This window comes from Agelaius phoeniceus, chromosome 5, assembly GCF_051311805.1.
Source record: "Agelaius phoeniceus isolate bAgePho1 chromosome 5, bAgePho1.hap1, whole genome shotgun sequence".
Taxonomy (NCBI): domain Eukaryota; kingdom Metazoa; phylum Chordata; class Aves; order Passeriformes; family Icteridae; genus Agelaius; species Agelaius phoeniceus.
In genome coordinates, this window is record NC_135269.1 from 24,915,048 (window position 1) to 24,931,818 (window position 16,771).

At 43.7% G+C, this 16,771-nt stretch overlaps 1 protein-coding gene across 1 annotated transcript; it reads right to left on the reverse strand.

Annotated features, from left to right (window-relative positions):
• Positions 1 to 437: 437 nt before the first annotated feature.
• Positions 438 to 16,627, reverse strand: DESI1 (desumoylating isopeptidase 1). The gene is made up of 6 exons (XM_054631147.2): positions 16,329 to 16,627; positions 7,266 to 7,287; positions 6,278 to 6,347; positions 5,519 to 5,628; positions 4,648 to 4,770; positions 438 to 3,499 (listed from the first exon to the last, which is right to left on the reverse strand). Exons 1-6 carry the CDS (start codon positions 16,606 to 16,608, stop codon positions 3,406 to 3,408), a joined length of 699 nt encoding a protein of 232 aa, XP_054487122.1. The 5' UTR covers positions 16,609 to 16,627; the 3' UTR covers positions 438 to 3,405.
• Positions 16,628 to 16,771: the final 144 nt, after the last annotated feature.

The window sequence follows — 16,771 nt, forward strand, 5'->3', positions numbered from 1 at the left end:
CCTTTTGAAAGTAGCATCAAGGCAGTCAGGAAAATACTTTTTTCCATTTTAAAACTCTGTTTGGCCTCTTCTTCAACAGCAGACATTAGACATTTCATACATGCAGACTTAGATGACCAAAGTTTGAACAAAACCAGTGCTGACAGAACATCTTCATTCACCTCATCCAACCTGTGTCAAGCTGCAGGAGTATGGTTTTAAATAGTGTAGTACTTACAGAAGAAAAGACTTCCTAGACTTAAATAAGAGTATTGCCTTTGGCCAGTTTGAGCAAAGGGCAGTTGCCACCACTACTTCCAGTAGCAGCACCTGGCAGAAACTGCTTGGAAAATTTCTCAAGCTGCACTTCCCAGATGGGACCAGAGTGAAGATAATGACTTCTGGGCAGCTGCATTGGCTGGGCAGCTGTTGGGCACATGCATTCAATCAGAAAAAGGTGTTGTATTTATTTTTATTGTAATAGAAAAAAACCCACAAGTAAATCAAAACATCACTTTCCGCCTAAAGACATTATTAACATTTTTAAATGGCACAGGGGAACCTCAGCAATACAAGACAGAATAGTAAGTGTGGGCAAAAGGATTCTCTTCCCTTTCACGATTTCAGTTCCCCTGCCCCTTTGTCCAACAGCAGGATGAAGTTCATCACCTATATACATTTACATACATTTCTCAGTCTAGTTTGTTTTCAGCTGGGTGGAACATTGAGGGCACAGTCCTGCAATTTACACATAACCATCTTTGGAGAAAACAGGTTTTCTAAGAGTCCTAGAGCGTACAGGCGTCTCATTACCCAGTAAGAGCAAGCAAAGAGGATTCCCTCTTACAGTTCTTTTGCCACAAAACCCAAGAGTAGGTCCTGAGCCCAGGAGCTCTGACTATTGCAAACAATATATGGCTGAGTGAAGTTTTACCCAGTGACCTTAAAGAAGGAGCACTATCTCTGCAAAGGGGCTCTGCTCAGGAGGGGAAAAGGCAGGTTGCAAAATGCACAGGGTGAATGTCTTCCTTTTCTTTCCTGCCCTGAGAGGATACAAAAAGTCCTGAAGTAGGCAGCCCAGCAGAAACTAGGCTCAGGACATCCCAAGTGGTGGACATACAGGGCATATCCACATTGTGTAAGTGTGTGGGGCAGAAACCATGGCACCAGTGCTTCCATCACAGGCAGCTGAGCAAGCAAGCACAGCTGTGCTGCTTGCAGGTACCAAACGAGCACAGCAGGATGTTGGGCTGCACTGTGTCAGCTTGAGTGTACCTGCTCAACTAGGAAGCTCCAAGATTTCTAACATGATCTACAGCATTTTGTGGCACAGTCATGTGTGTATTAAGATGAAAGGCTGGTTACTCTTCACAAACATGTATGGGAAAAGACTGGAGATAATACATATACTGGACAGGAAAACTAACCTATGGTGTAGTAAAACCAAACACCAATCCTTCCTCCAGGAGCATCAAAAGGCATTCATAACTGACTTTCATAGAATGTTTTCTGCAAACAGGACACTTGGAGGGGGAAAGATTAAAAGCTTTTATATAAAGCCATCTGTAGTAACTGCTACAGTTACCTCTGAGTCCAGTCTGTCAAATGAAATGCTTAAGGAGAAGTTGATGGCACAAGGTGAGAATGACAAAGAAAAGAAGCATCTGGGCTGCAGGGGCCACTGCTGTGCACTGAGAGCAGGTGAACATGAAACAGCAGAATGGCCTGACAATACCCTATTCCCATCTGAGCACTGGCTCCACAAGGTGCAGGACAACAGAGTATTTGACAGTGACAAAATTGCAGTTTTTCTCTATTCCAACCCCTCAAAAATACAAACTGTTATCGTCCACATAGAGTAACAGTGTGAGAAATTTATCAATCTGCATTATTCCAGGAGAAAGAACCCAGCACAGGAAAGACATCTCCTTTAGGTATATAAGAAGTTTCCAGTGCAGGAAGTTTGAGATGCAGGACTGAACTTGCAGCAATACTTTTCACAACAAAGCACTGGACAAAGGGCTATACATTTGCATAGATGCTTTTTTGGCAGCATCTGGGATGTGCAATCCCCATTTACAGAGCATCAGCAGTGTTCTGGGGTTTGTCTGATGTCTTTCTTACATTCCTTCCTAAATGTAACTGCTACAAAATTGTTCAGGAAAGTAGTGTATATATATATATGCATGAAAAGAAAACATTGTGCCTATTTTTTCATTCCCCTGTTCTTTCCCACTGCAAGTAAATGCAAAGCTCTAAAAATTTTAAACTAGAAGATGCAGTATTGCTATAATCAAAGGTTAATCTAAGCACAGGACTGCTTCTGCATGTATCCCAAGAAACTCAGTTGTTCCACAGAAAAGCTTAATTTTACTCTGCCTCGTTTTCTTTACATTTGGGGAGACCTAGCACTTATTTCTCTTAAGGAGAGCCCTGATGTGCTTGACTGCTTTGGAAAGGGCAGCACTTTGTTGGAACTCCTACTGTGTCTGCAATTGGATATTGAAGGCAGAATTGGTCCAACTGGTATTATCATGCAGTTGCCATGCCACTCCTGCCTTGCTGTACTGTAACCCTGGCTTTGCAAGGAAAAAAAAAAAACCCAAGAAAACAGTTTTTATGCATTACCAAGGTTCTATCTGCTGATAAGCTTATGTGTGAGAAAAGGAAACTTTTCACTTCATTTTACTTTCACCTGAAATTTGTCTCTACCACTTCTGCTCATGAGATTCTCTTCTTTCAGCTGGTTCTTTCCCATAACTCTTGGATCTGGAATTACAAGGCTCTTGGTAACCTTCAGCTCCAGGTTCCCTCCCACCACAGGAAGTCCCACTGAATTTCAGCTTCTGACTGTGACACTGACACATGGTTCAGCTTCATCACCTTTCCCATACACTTGTACCACTGCAAATATTCTGATCACATGAGTTCAGCTCTTCCTTTGAGCAAATGTCAGTGAAATATGCAGACTAATCCTGGGACACCTTCACTTCCTAGGCTACCAATACTTGCTCTGCTTTTTTTGCTAGACTTCAGCAAATACCCTCATAACAGAGGCAGTGACAAGACAGAGATGCAAGGGATGGCCAGGACATCCCCTTACTTACTTCAAGTTGTGTAATGGGCCACTGAATGCTCATGGAATGAATTTCCACTTACCAGTACAGGAGTTACATAGAAAGTGTCAGCCTATTTGGACAAGACAGCCTTTATAAATTAGTATAATACTATTAGAAATTATGGCAATATTTTTGGTAGCATTGTCTTACATGCACCCTGATAAATTCTCTCCCCAGGAAATTTTAAAACTTGTCTTGTAACTTCTTTAGAGTTAATTCTCATGAGAAATTATAAAATAGAAATCTGGTAGATTCATGTTTAAAAAGGAAGAGGCCTGGTGAGGCTGGGCACACTGGGTCACTCCTGTTAGCTCTGTCCATTATGTCTGCTGAAGGTATTGCCTCCGGGTGGCTGGATCTGGATGGAGTCCAGGAGGGGCCTTAAAGCTTGTCCAAAAGGTCTGAGAAGGTAAAGAAATAAACATCTCAAATAGTTTACTTGGTCAACACTCCCACTTACCAGTGAAGTGCACTCACTTCCTAGAGTGCAATCAAACCAACATTCTAGAAGCAAATTTGAAGAAAAGACTTCCACTACAAACTAAAACACACTAATTTAACCTATTAGTTTACTGTTCAATAACTAAGAAACTTAAACATGATTTTATATCATATAATCATCAGATAAGGTAGTTCTGAGTCCTAACATGCCTAGACTGCTAATGTAACACTGTCTGAAACCACCTCTCAGTAATTCATTCTGCTTAAGTGTGCAAACAAAATCCTTGTTATGCAACTGTAGTGTTCTATTAAATACATCAATATTGAGGCCTGCCAAAAGAATAGCCTCTAGCTTACTTAAAAGACAGTGGCTCAACACTTCCAGAATAATTTCTGTTGCAATCTGTAGCACCTGGCTTGTCTTTCAGTAAGACTCCCTCTGTTACAGACATTATTTGATTTTGAGAGATCTGAAGTTCTAAGAGTCCAGGGTAGAAGACCCATGTCTCACAAATAATGTGCTGTAACCACTGTTATGAGAAGTAAGACATAAATGATGGAGCTCACATCATCCTACTGGGATCCTCACTAGCTGAGAGTTAAAAAAAAAACAAACAAAAACAACATCTGAATTATCAAGCAGGAAATTCTTAATTTCCTTTTTTCCATATCCTCTTTTTCCATCCAATTCTAGCTTTAAAACTGCAGCATTAATTTTAAAATTGTATCTCCCCTGCCTCTTCACAAGCAAAGTGACACCTCTGCAATTATGGTGCTTAGAGAAATGACTTTTAACAGACAGTGGTTGTCTAAGAGGGAAAAAACCCCTTACACTGTCTTCTGAAACTTTCTCTATATAAGAGACCATCACAAAATAGCTAGTTTAAGTTAAAGGCAGAAGAACATCCTTCTCCTCTCTTTGGGACACCAGTGCCAGTTAGCACTTGTCACAGAGTGTCGCAAGTGTTGATGTAAAGAAAATTGCATCCTCTCCCTAATCTTATGCTGGTTCTCAGACAGATCCATCAGGAACTGGTACTGCTGGCTCTATCAAATGTTTAAGCATTAGCATGAAGCAACTACAGAGAGGAGGGGCATCCATACTCACGTGGAGAGAACTTCAGATGGAAGGTCAGTGATATAGGAAGGGATTTTTTTTCCTGTCAGAAACTGGGCCACTTCATTACTGAAGGTGTTGCAGTTATGTTCAAAGAGGTTATAAGACTCTCCTCTGTGCCACAGAAAAGAAATTGAAACAAAAAACCCCACAGATTCAGCAATAAATCATACAAGCAGAAAAAAACTTACACCCTTAATGAAGAATCTTACATTAGCAATTCCGCCACCCACCCCAAAGAATTCTAAGGCAAATAGGTAAAATACAGACATCAATTCACCCTCAAATTCAATTGAATCGGGGGGAAAATGACATCTCTCCATATCCCTTACTTTAATGCAACCATTTTTGGGAGAACAGGTGAGGTCAGGTTTCTTCAATTAAAACCACAGTAGCAGTAATGAGAAATCACAGGACTTATTGACTCTGAAAGACAGCCAGAACACTAAATGTTGTGGTTTCCTACTCTTGTGAGAAGCAGAGCAGACTCTTTAACAGTCAAGACCTTGCTTCTACTCATGTGAAAATTGGCAGCTTTACTACAGTAACTACCTATGACTCACAGGGCAAACTGCTATTTACTGAGAGATTTCATTTTCTCTGGTGATTCTCTCAAAAATATTTTAGGCATTATGTATGGATTTTACAAAAAACAGTGTTAAAGACTTCCCAGAAGAATGCTTTCCCAGCCTAGAAGGTAGCTCCTTGTGTGTATTGGTGCAACAGTCCAGTCCATATTTGAAGAGTACCACATGAGAGAGTAAGCAGACAGAAGCTCTGGGAGCTGGATTGGTTTCATAAAACCTTCTTCCATTCTGCACCTTTTTGGTACACAGGTTTTCCAGTACAGGCTGTTACTTACCGGAATGCAGATTCCCCCAAAGAGGAAAGGTATTCCAGAAAAATTTCTTCAGTGACTTCAGTGTTCCCCAGATCAACAACTGTGTCTGGAGGGCCAAGAAGTGTCCCTCCCTGTAAAAATGAACAGCCAGAAGATAATGTCAAATGATCAGGCAGAATTCTCTTGGAGGACTCTACTGAATAAAGCTGTTATGGTTCGTGTGGGCACAAAAGAAGGAACTTTTGGTATGTTTATCAAGCAAAAAGCCCTGCTGGCCTCCCTTGTTCTGCACTCCAGAGAATGAGAAGGAACATTAAACTTCCATTTCAGCTGGTAAATTTGGCTCTTTGGGCTGAAAGCTCTAAGCTATGGCAAAATTCTCCTTTAGAAGCACGGCCCATCCATTTTACCCTTCTAAGAACAGAAAGGTTTGAGAAAACATCATGGTTTGGGGCTTTTTTTTACTCTTAAAAAGTCTGCATGTAACACTTAATGATACAGAATTGGACAAGGTGTCACTCTGGCAAAGCAGTTGCAAAAGGTGTTCTGCATAGATAGACTCTACCAGAAGAAGCATCACCCAGCCTGAACTGAGTTGGGCTTAAACCCACTGTCCATGCTCCCCTCACCCCCAGTTCCCTGGGAAACCATGACAAGCAGCTGGCTTCAGCATCTGCCTGAATTCAGAAGTCTTTTGCTGCTTTTCTAAAAGACAGTAACACAAGCAATTCTCATCAGGTAACTTTACAAAAAATGATCAGAAAATTAAGTTTAACTTACAGGTGCACAGCTGGAGATCCCTCCGCTGCCATAGAAGAATTCATCCTTATGGACTATTATAGAAGTGTGCCTGCCACAGAAAACAAAACAAAACAAAAAAGTTGAAATAAAGGAAAAAACTAAATAGCCTAGCACATAAATCACTGATAAACTGATGAGCTGAAGGACATAATGAAGGGAATAACTGAAAGAAAAGGTCAATGTGTTTCTGTGAGTGGGAACAGGATCTGCTGGGACATGAATGGATATGGAAGCAATGATTATCAAGCCTACTGTAATCCTGCAAGTAGTTAGGAAAGAACAGGTTTAGCTAAGAGCCCAGGCATGAGCCTCTCTCAGCTAACGGGCTGAGGGTGAGGTCAGCCCTCAGAGACAGAACTAGCCCTGCTACCATGCTGACAGAGACTTCTCACTGCCTGAGAAGCTGGTCACACAGCCACTGGAGACAGATCAGCGGAGAGGAAAATGGATGGACAAGGGTTTACGGGGTTTCTTGCCTCTAAAATGAAACCAAACAAACCCTCTTTGTGTGATATCAAAATGCTTGGTATGAATTATAGGAAATTAAGGGGTTTTTTGTGACTGAATGTAGACACTGCTCCTATATGACAGAAGACTTGATCCTGTAATACCTTCTTCCCACCTACTCTTTTATTATCATGTTTAGTCATGCCTGGAATTATAAGACAAAGTGCTTGGGACAAGGACACCAACTTACCCTTGAAAAAGTACACAGGTGCACAAAAACACAACAGCTACTAACAACACCCTATTCCATGGGGTCCACTGAGCTTTGAACAGAGTGGTTTAACTAGCACCTGACTGTTCATAATCCTACTGCCAATCTGTATTCAGCAACAAAAAGTGCCTTGGTCTCTCTTCCACCACAAAATGTTCTTAAGCTCTGAAGCATATATAACTGCATATTGAAAATACTTCCTACACCAGTGTTTTACCCACATTATGCAATTTAAATCCAGTCACTTACCAGATGCCATCCAGCTGTTTCCCTGTATGCAGAGAAAAGAAGAGTTATTAGCAATGTATTTTCCAGATTTCAGCCTACTTTCCATCAATCACTTAGGAACCATGCTTATTATTTCATCATGAGAGCAACACAAAAGATTTAATCCAGAGCTGCTTCTAAAAAATCCAGAATATCTTTCAATTTAACTAGTTAGTACCCACATCCTTTGTACTTCTTCCCTCCTGGCAGGCAGAGGTAGCAATGCCATCCTATCCTTCTGATGCTTACCTTCCTTAGGTGTTTTTCTACAGACCAAGAAAACATTTTCCTAAACTTAGATTCTTCAATCAGGAGCAGAAGAGTTGAATTTAACAGATTTCATAACTGCAGGCAGCTGGCCAGCAGAGTGTATTCATTTCTCTTTTTCAGTAGCTGATGAGAGGTCTGACTTAAACATGTGACCAGTGGTGGTAGCCTCTATAATGTATTCCATGATTTCCTCTTTTCCCTCCCTCCCCCTGCCCTTAAAAATTAGTTTAAGTGGGAACTGAGGTAGAGAAGTACAGGACTGAAATTTACACAAGTTATAAAGCTGTGTGTTTTCCAAAACAAAGCAACAAAGACTTGCTTCAGGCACCCCTACACTGATAATATAATTGAGTCTCAGAGAAAAGGTCCTTTTTAAAACGTGTTTCCAGTTCCCTAGAAGCAGGAGACATAAACCTCTCTGTTGTTCATGGTAGGATCTCAAGATTAAACCTATTTATAAAAGGTCACCAGCTTTTACTGCTCTAGGCTCAATTATTTTATCTATCATAACCAAAAGGCTTGGTCCCTGGTACCCTCCCTTTGGGAGCTTGTAGGGAGCCGGTGCATGCTGGGGGAGATGTGCTGTAACTTCATTTCCTGAACAAGGTGCAGAACCCCCAAAAAGCAGATTAAGAACAGAAAAACTTTGTGCATACCAACATTTGGTATTCTCTTGAACCCAAGCACTAGACTGAGTACTCCTCTGCCACAAGAAGAAGCAATCAATAACACATTTTTTTCCACTCAGGTCTGAAGCAAAATAGGTACCTGCTTCAGATGAGGGTCATGGAAGAGCAGAGGCAGGGAAAAGGCTGTTGTAACAACAGAAACATCAGCTGAAGTGAGCACATGTAGCTTTGAAGTAGATGGACTGATCTGTCACTCCCGTGGGTCACAGCCAGGCAGCAACCACATTCCCTGTCAACCCATTGCACAGAAATGTGGGCTTGGAGTAGGACGAAGGCCAAGGGAGAGGGCCAATAATGACAGAACCAGAACACTGTATTGCAGTATCTCAGAAGCATCTGCTGGCCCTTTAGCATGTCCCACTGCTGTGCTTTGTGATCCTTTGGCCTTTGCTCCACATGCTCCCCATAGGAGGTTTCACACTCTAGAGCTGCCAGCTCTGCAGCCCATTGGCCCTGCAGGCTCAGCACCACAGGTAGCACTGGCCTCTGGTTGGATCTACCCTTTGGCTTTGCCCAGTTAGCATTCTGTGTATCTATTAACAAATTATTACACATCTGCTTGTGATAAGTAACTTTTTCACTAGAAACTTGAACTTTTTCCTTCAGACCAGAGAAACAAACCATTTAAAAGGCAGCATATATTAGAATTGTGCCTGTTCTTTGCATGCTAAATTGAAAGAGAACATCTTAGTATTTACTTTCACACACACCACCAGCAAACAATAACAAAAGACTTTCCAGAGAGTTGCCACTTTGTACCTAGATACTGAATGCAGGTGAAAGAGCTATGGTAGATATTGACAATGTCACAGGTGCTGCCAGGACCTGCTTGTGCAATTACAACACCTACCTGAAACTATCATTGCAGCAGAGGCTACCCAATGGGCTGCTCTAGCAAGGCTGCAGCCCACAGCTCAAGGGAAGTGACTCTGTTCTCCAATTTGACACTTGTGAGACCACATCTGGAGTGCTGTGTCCACTTTTGGATCACCACAATATAAAAGACACTGACATACCAGGCTGGAGCACTTACTGTACTGAAGAAGAGCTGAGAAAACTGGTGTGTTCATCCTCAAGAAGAGAAAGCCAAGAGTCTGTATTCCTGTCTACAGCTACCCAACAGGTATGGATGAAAGGGGACCCTTGCTCTACTCAGACAGACACAGTGCAAGGCAACAGGTGCTAGCTGGAAAATGGGAAATTCACAATTCAGTAGGAAGCAGGAAAAACATTTATCATGAAGGTGGTCAAAACACTGGAGGAGGAGTCCAGAAAGCATATGGGATTTCAATCCTTGAAGATACTTAGAACTCTGCTGTCCAGGGCCCTAAAGAGTTTGCTCTTGTTGGCTCTACCTTAAGCAGGACTTCTAGAGGTCCCTTTTCACCAAAGTAATTGTCTGTTTGTATGTACAAAACCCAAGCAGAATTCAGGAACTGGACTTTGTTTTGGACTGCAGTCCACTCTCTGCTGTTACACATGAAGTTTGTAGCAGTCCAAAGGCAGCAACTGCCAGGAGAGTAACAGAACAGCTTTTGGCAAGGGAAGCTGCCTATCTTCACAAGGCAGGTTTGTCTGATGCTGCTCAGCTCGGTCGGTTTGTGCCAACACTGATTTGAAAATCTTAATGAAGCTGCAGACCCACTATTTTTCCTTGGCTCCTAAAAGTCATTAACCAAGCTGGCATTGTGGAAAACACACACCAGATCTGCAGCACTGCTGACAATAAGGCATCTGTGGTAGGTCTCCAGCCTGCTGCAGACAAAATATAATCCCTTTCTTCCACTGATGAACTGTGTCTGGTGAGAGGCAGTGCAAGTGTCTTCAGTGACAGCCTTGCTGGGGGAATCCCATGCCTAAGAAACCTGCCATTATTGGCAACATATGCATCAAACAGAGACATCCAAGACTGAGAACTTTTGCTAAGCTGCTGCAGTACCCAGGCTTCACAGCTGGCTGTTGTCATTTCAACTCAAACAGCCCCAGAGGAATAAATCAATGGCCACCAGTTTCTGAGGAACTCAGGCAGTTCCCTTTCCTGCTGCTCAGCAAGAATCTCAGTGTTGCTTGTCTGTCATGTAAGAGGTTATGTATAGACATTCATGGCCACAATCATCTTCCTCTTGAAGTTCTGCCTCTGGTGGGGACCCTCCTCTATGACTCCTCTTGCCCTTTCTCCCAGACTCAGACACTGCACAGAACAGGTGACAGCTCACCACCACTGCCACCCCTGAGAAGCTGAGGCAGAGCAGTCAGGGCAGCATGCACTAATGAGCTATATTTTGCCTTCTGCTTGACATTGCTCACTACACACAAAATATTTTGCCCAGAGCCTCGGAAGGCTTGATACACACAGCAGCCCCAATAGCATGACCAAGCAAGGCTACAGCATTGCTGCGAGTGCTTAGACACAAATTGTATCTGGGCCTTGCAGCAACACTTTCCAACCAAGCTGCTTCTGGCAGCACTGTCCACTTGAAAGCCAGAAGCTCAAGGTTACCATGAACTTCCCCAAATAATCCTACAGTGCAATAGAGCTGACATCCCATAGTCAATAGAGTGGACTGTAAGAAGGGATTGCAAACACTATCCAGGATACTGGCAGGTATGCTCACGTTTCCTGTTCTTCTACTCCTTGCCACAACACTCCAAACTCCCATGGTCACTGCAATGTGGGTAGAGCTGTGTGCTGGTGCTGCCACCAAAACCAAGCCATTTACTCATAACCTGAGGCTGTCAGGTTATTACTATTACTGTATAGAGATTCTCCAGTAATTTCTATCAGAGCTGCAAAAACTCTTGCAGTATTAAATTGCAGGCATTACCCTTTGCTCATACCTACAGTAAAGCTAATCCAAAGGATGCACATGCTCAAAATGCAGAACAGGAATGTCCTGATGGGATTATGCTCTTTTGGGCACTTACCGTATCTGAAGGGAGGGTTATCAAGAGGATGGATACAGGTTCTTCTCAGTGGTGACAAGGAATAGGACAAGAGGCAATGGGCAGAAACTGAGGCACAGGAAGAGCCATCTGAACATGAGGAGAACTTCTTTACTGTACAGGTGATGACACACTGGAATAATTGCCCAGAGAGGTTGTGGAGTTTCTCTCACTGAAGATACTCAGGAACCATGTGGACACAAACCTGTGCAATGTGCTTGAGATGACCCTGCTTGTGCAGGGAGGATGGACCAGATAACCCACTGTGGTCCCTTGAAACCTTACCTCTTCTGTGATTTTGTTATCCAGGTAAAACAGGGAAACAGCAAGATGCTAACTAGTTTAAATATTTCAAGGGTCAGGGGCTGTTGAACAGGAAAGGTCATTGCAAATTTAGGTGTACACATTTAATCATACAACATTTAGTGCATATGGCCAGGCTATCAGGTACCAACCCTCCCAGAGAAACTGCCCATGTGCCAGCTCAGCCTGAAGTAAATGTGAAGCAAATCAGCTTAGTTTGATCTGCATCCATTCCAAGCCAATGCAAGTCAAGGTACCTTGTTTTCATGACAGACCATGAACATGGACATGAAAAGCTACTGCATTATATTTGTGAGAGTTTCAGGGGATAGCCTGTCAGTCTTTGGAAATATGATCACCATGGTTTTTGTTTGGAGATGGTTTTGTTTGTTTATTTACTTTTTTATTTTTCCCTTGCTGATGTGCTTCTGTGGCTCCTTCCTGAAAATACTCACAAGAACCTGGGGGGGGAGATGCCAGTTCAGCATAAAACTGTGTGCTTCAGCATCTCAAAGATTCAATTTCTTTCCATAAGGCAGAGTAAGTAGCAAGTAAACAAGCTTTTATATTTACTGTTTTATTTTCTTTATAACATTCATAGCTCAAATATTTTAATGGTGTTTACATGAGCCAGAAACCTATGAGAAAAATAGAACATAAACAATTCCAGGACCCTCAGCTTAGTCACAGGAACAGGGAGAATGAAGTAGTTAGATTAGTTTCTTGTAAAATCAATTCAGGAGGCTGTAATTGTTTAGATACAGGGGTATTTTGAAAGAAGAAGCAAGCCCATATAATTTTAGAATACAATCAAACTGGATTACTTCCATGCTTAGATTTGTCTGGAAGGCCAAGCACAAGGGAGATTAGATGCTCACCAATCTTTTTTATAGTCACAGTAATTTATTAATCTTGAGGTCCAAACAATGTTGATTATTCCTGTGCATTTTAAATATCAAATGAAAGTGGCATTTGTATATTAATCCAAATTATTATACTGAAGGGCAGAAGAGTTCTGAGACATGAGGGAAGGAACAGTCTGTGCAGATGGGCCCTTAGTTTACCCCATTCTGAGTTCAGGCCATCCAGCCCTCAGTGCAAGATCTACGCCTGCTTTTGAGCTATAAAGAAATAATAGGATGCTCAGTATCTTTAACAATATATTTGTAGTCTGCAGCTGATATGCAAAGTCCAGAAGACCATAAAAGACTCTAAAAAAAAAAGTAGTGAACTGGTCTCCTGTGGAATTGGAAGTAATACAATTTGGTGAACCAACATGGCTATTTCTAGCAGTGCATTCTTTGCATATTGTTGTAATTTCCCTAGGACAATCCATTAAGATTCCTGTCTTTTTTGAATTGAAAATTACTTTAATTAGGCAAGCACTTAATCAAGCACTTTCTTCTATGTGCCACCCAGTGTGCTCAACCAAAGCAAAAAACCAAAAACCTAACAGAGAGGGAGGAGCCTGCTTCAATTCCCTTCTCCTTGAGGTGCCTAGAGAGAGCCAGAAGTAGGCTATATTGGGGGAGGGTAACACATGCCATTTTCATGAAATCCCCAGCAAATGCTGGGAGCAAAGCTGATAGAATATCATGCTGAAGCAATTCAAAACTGTTCAGAACAGATGGAGGAGAAGCAGAGAAATGTGCTGGCCTGGGAAAATGGAACCAAGCAGAAGGCACTTCCTTTCAGCAGTTACCTTTCGCTCCAATTCCCTCTGGGCTGTTAAATCCCTACAGCTGAATGCACCACTTAAAAATTTCAACCAAAACATACTCCCAGTCCACTCAACGTTAATTTACACTACACTGAGCCAAGGCTGCTGTGGTTAACCAAGCTCCCAGCTCACTCTGTGAGTCACAAAAGCAATAACCTCAGTTACAGGACAGGAGAACTTTGAGCTGGTAGATATTTTTCTTTAAGCCTATGATGCAATAGGATTTTAATCTTCCTTAAAGACTTCTCTGCCTTTGGACGTCTATTTCAAAATCAGCACTGCAAGCTGAACTATTCTCTTTTCCTCTTTGGCCTCCACAGAATCAGGTGGATTATGTTTTCTGTCTTGGCAACAGAAAGCTTACTGCATTCAGGTCAACATTTCTCATTATTATAACACGTATTTGAACATACAAATGTAGTCACAGACTGAGAGTGGGGGAGAGAGGACCAACAGTAGCTATTGAGAAGATGTAAAGCAACATAAAAATTAAATGTGCTGCTTCTGATACCAAAGGCAACTGAACTACAATTTTTGGTCATGTATCCTTCAGAATAGGAATAGTCACTAAATTACAGAAAGCTTACAGAAAAGTAAGAAGAATAAAAGTAGTCTGGGTAGAGAAAGAGTAAACTGGCCAAGAAAAACAAAGACTGTCCAAGGGACAAGACTAAGTCACTCCAAAACCTGCTATGAACTGTGCTAAACATCTCTGCCTTCCAGATTCACTAAGCAACAACAGAGAGAAATGGTACTGAACAAGTCAGTATAAATTTGGCAGTGAGAGCTGACCCCTGAAGGCTGTGCTGACATAGCCCACAGTACCTCTGGACCCTATGAGCACAAGAAGCCACAGTGCAGTGATGCTCTTGCAGTGGGTCAGTCTCACAAGACAGGATTCATCCCCCTCTGGCAAGGGGACCTGAGCTGCTGTTTTCAAGCCTGACAGAAATTGATTTTACCACAATCAATTGCTGTATTTATTTTTTTCTTTCTAAAACAATGTATTTCAATTTAGGCAATATTACAGGATTATCACTGAAAGCAAAAGCATTGTTTCAAACTTGGCATTGATGAAGAGAATACTGTAAGTAGAGATGCCAAGTGTAAATCCTTTAAGAAATGCCTTCTTCTTTAATTTTTATGACCCTCTCCGAGGACCTACAGTTTCTGAACATCACTAAAGAAAGAATTGATATTGACCACCTGAGAGTTGATATACAGAGAAATAAGAAGAGTTTTTTTGTTGTTCTTCAGGGGAAAAAGGGTCTATGCATGAGGTAAGAGGAGTATTCTCTCAATCACTTGGCTCTTGGGGAGGTTTCCAAAATCATCTGAAACAGAGATGAGTGTGAATGCATAGAAGAAACAACTTGAAGGAAGGAAGGAAGAAAGAAAGAAAGAATGATTTGTTTTATGGACAATATGTCACAGGATGCACAATCTCAAATGTTCTGCAGTCTGCATTGTCACTGTGACCACGCGGGCCTCGTTGGCCACATTCCACCAACAGATCTGAACACAGTTACCACGCAGTACTAGCAAGTAGCATTTCCCCTTCTACCCAGAAGTGTTCAGGTTTTTAAGCTTTCCTTTTCACTGCTCAGATTCCCAAAATTTACCATCAAACTATATCAGAAGCACAAAAGTTTCCAAGTTGTCTGAATAGATTAGAAAGCATCAAAATGAAGTAATGTGCTATGTGTTTTTATGTGGAAATTCAGAAAGCTACAAGATGTCAAGACTGACTTTCTAGGTAAAAAGGGAGCTAAAAAGCCTTTGCTTGATCTGTGTGGAGATTGGCATGGAGATAATTATAGTGGCAACCTACCTCTGTTACAGTCTTTGCTTGGACCAACACTTTGATATAAGAGTAGTTAAACTCTACTCAACTCAAATACAGGTAAATCATGCACCCGTGTAATCTCAAGATTTATAACTCAGCACATGATAAAACATTTCACCTGATAGGTGAAAAGCTATTTCCCTAAGGGCTACAATAGAAGCAATTCTGACCGCATAGAAAGTTTTGAGGTTATCCAGTACAGGAAACACACATCTCCCAAAGTGGTTGCTGCTAAATGACTAACAGAGCACAACACACATGATCCCTGTAATATTTTCTTCCTAACTTTGCAAACCTATCGTTGACCTTCATGAAACCTCATGTTTTGGACTTTCATTTTAAGCTTGCAGGAAATCACAAGAATCTCCTCATAGGGCAGATGAGCAAAGTGAATGCCAGCAAACTGTAAAACAAGATTACACAGAGCCATCTGTTCAGACACTGAGTCTGTTGAGAAGTCTCATCCCACACAGACTGCTGGTCTGGCATAGGTCAGAATCTGCTCATAACAGGTATAAAACACTCTCTTGTTGCATTCCTAATTCACGCTTCCAAAACTTTAAGCAAAACCCGTTTCCTTTCCATCCCAAGTTTCAGGTTCGGATGGAAACGCACACAATCTCGACAAGACATCCAGCAGACTCCTACAAACCCTCTGAAGGAGCGGGAGGATAGCTGCACATCACCAGCCCAGCCCGGCCTCGCCACAACATGGAGACGTTCGAGCTCAATAACCTTGTAAACAGCAGGCGCCTTTCCTCAGCTCAGCCTTCCGGCCGCGGCAGCACATCAGCCGGGCTCAGGGAGCCGAGCCGTGCCTCCCTGCAGGGGCCAAGGAACACTTTTACTCTGCCGTTAGGAGATACACCCGCGTAGCGGCAACGGGCGGCTGCGGGAGAACAGGCTGGACCCAGAGCAGCTGCATCTGCCGCACTGACAAAGCTCCTTCCGAAGACAGCGGGGTCCGGAATCCTGCAGCCAAACCCCGCAGCGTCCCCAAGCACTGAGCCGCCGGGCAAGCCCCGCGCATCCCGAGCCGTGCTGCACCCGCCGGACACCGCCGCCGCCCGGAGCGCCCTCAGGGAGCCTTCCCCAGCGGGCCGCTCCCTCAGGAGAACGATACCGGGCGGGAATCGCCACCCCAGGGGCAGGAGGCGGCGACTTCGGCCCCGTTTTCCGGCGCGGCAAAGCCGGGCCGCGGTGGTCGGTGGCGGCACGGGAGCCCCTGGGAGGCGGCGGCCGCTGCGGCTCCGGGTCCCCCGCCGTGTTCTTACCCAGCATGAGGTGGCTGAGGCGCCGGGCCATGCCCTTGGACAGGTCGTACACATAGAGCTTCACGGGGTGCAGCGCCAGCGGCTCCTCCATGGGGACGGTGACGCGGGCGCGGCCGCCGGGCGGCAGCCGGAACCCTTGCAGACAAGGTTGGAAGGCCCTTCTCTCCGGGAGACGGAGGGGAACGGGAGGAAAGGGCGGCCCCGGTGCCGGTCCCCGGCACAGCGGCACCAGCCGTGAGGTGACAGGCGGGGAGGAAGGGGCCACCCTCCCCGGGCGCATGCGCGGCCGCTCCGCGCCTGCGGGGCCGCCCCGTCACTGCGCGACCGCGCCGGGGGCGGAGCTACAGCCGGGGGGCGGGGACGGACAAGTCCCGCCGTCATTGGCTGAGACTCGAAGCCGTGAGCAGCGCGTGAGGACCTCCCGCCCTTCGCTACCCCACTGC

Coding starts and splice junctions, on each gene's coding strand:
- DESI1 (XM_054631147.2), bottom strand. CDS start 16,608: ATGCGCCCGGGGAGGGTGGCCCCTTCCTCCCCGCCTGTCACCTCACGG. Junction 7,288..16,328: donor CCTCAGCCACCTCATGCTGG/GTAAGAACACGG, acceptor CTCTGCATACAG/GGAAACAGCTGGATGGCATC. Junction 5,629..6,277: donor GGATCTCCAGCTGTGCACCT/GTAAGTTAAACT, acceptor TCATTTTTACAG/GGAGGGACACTTCTTGGCCC.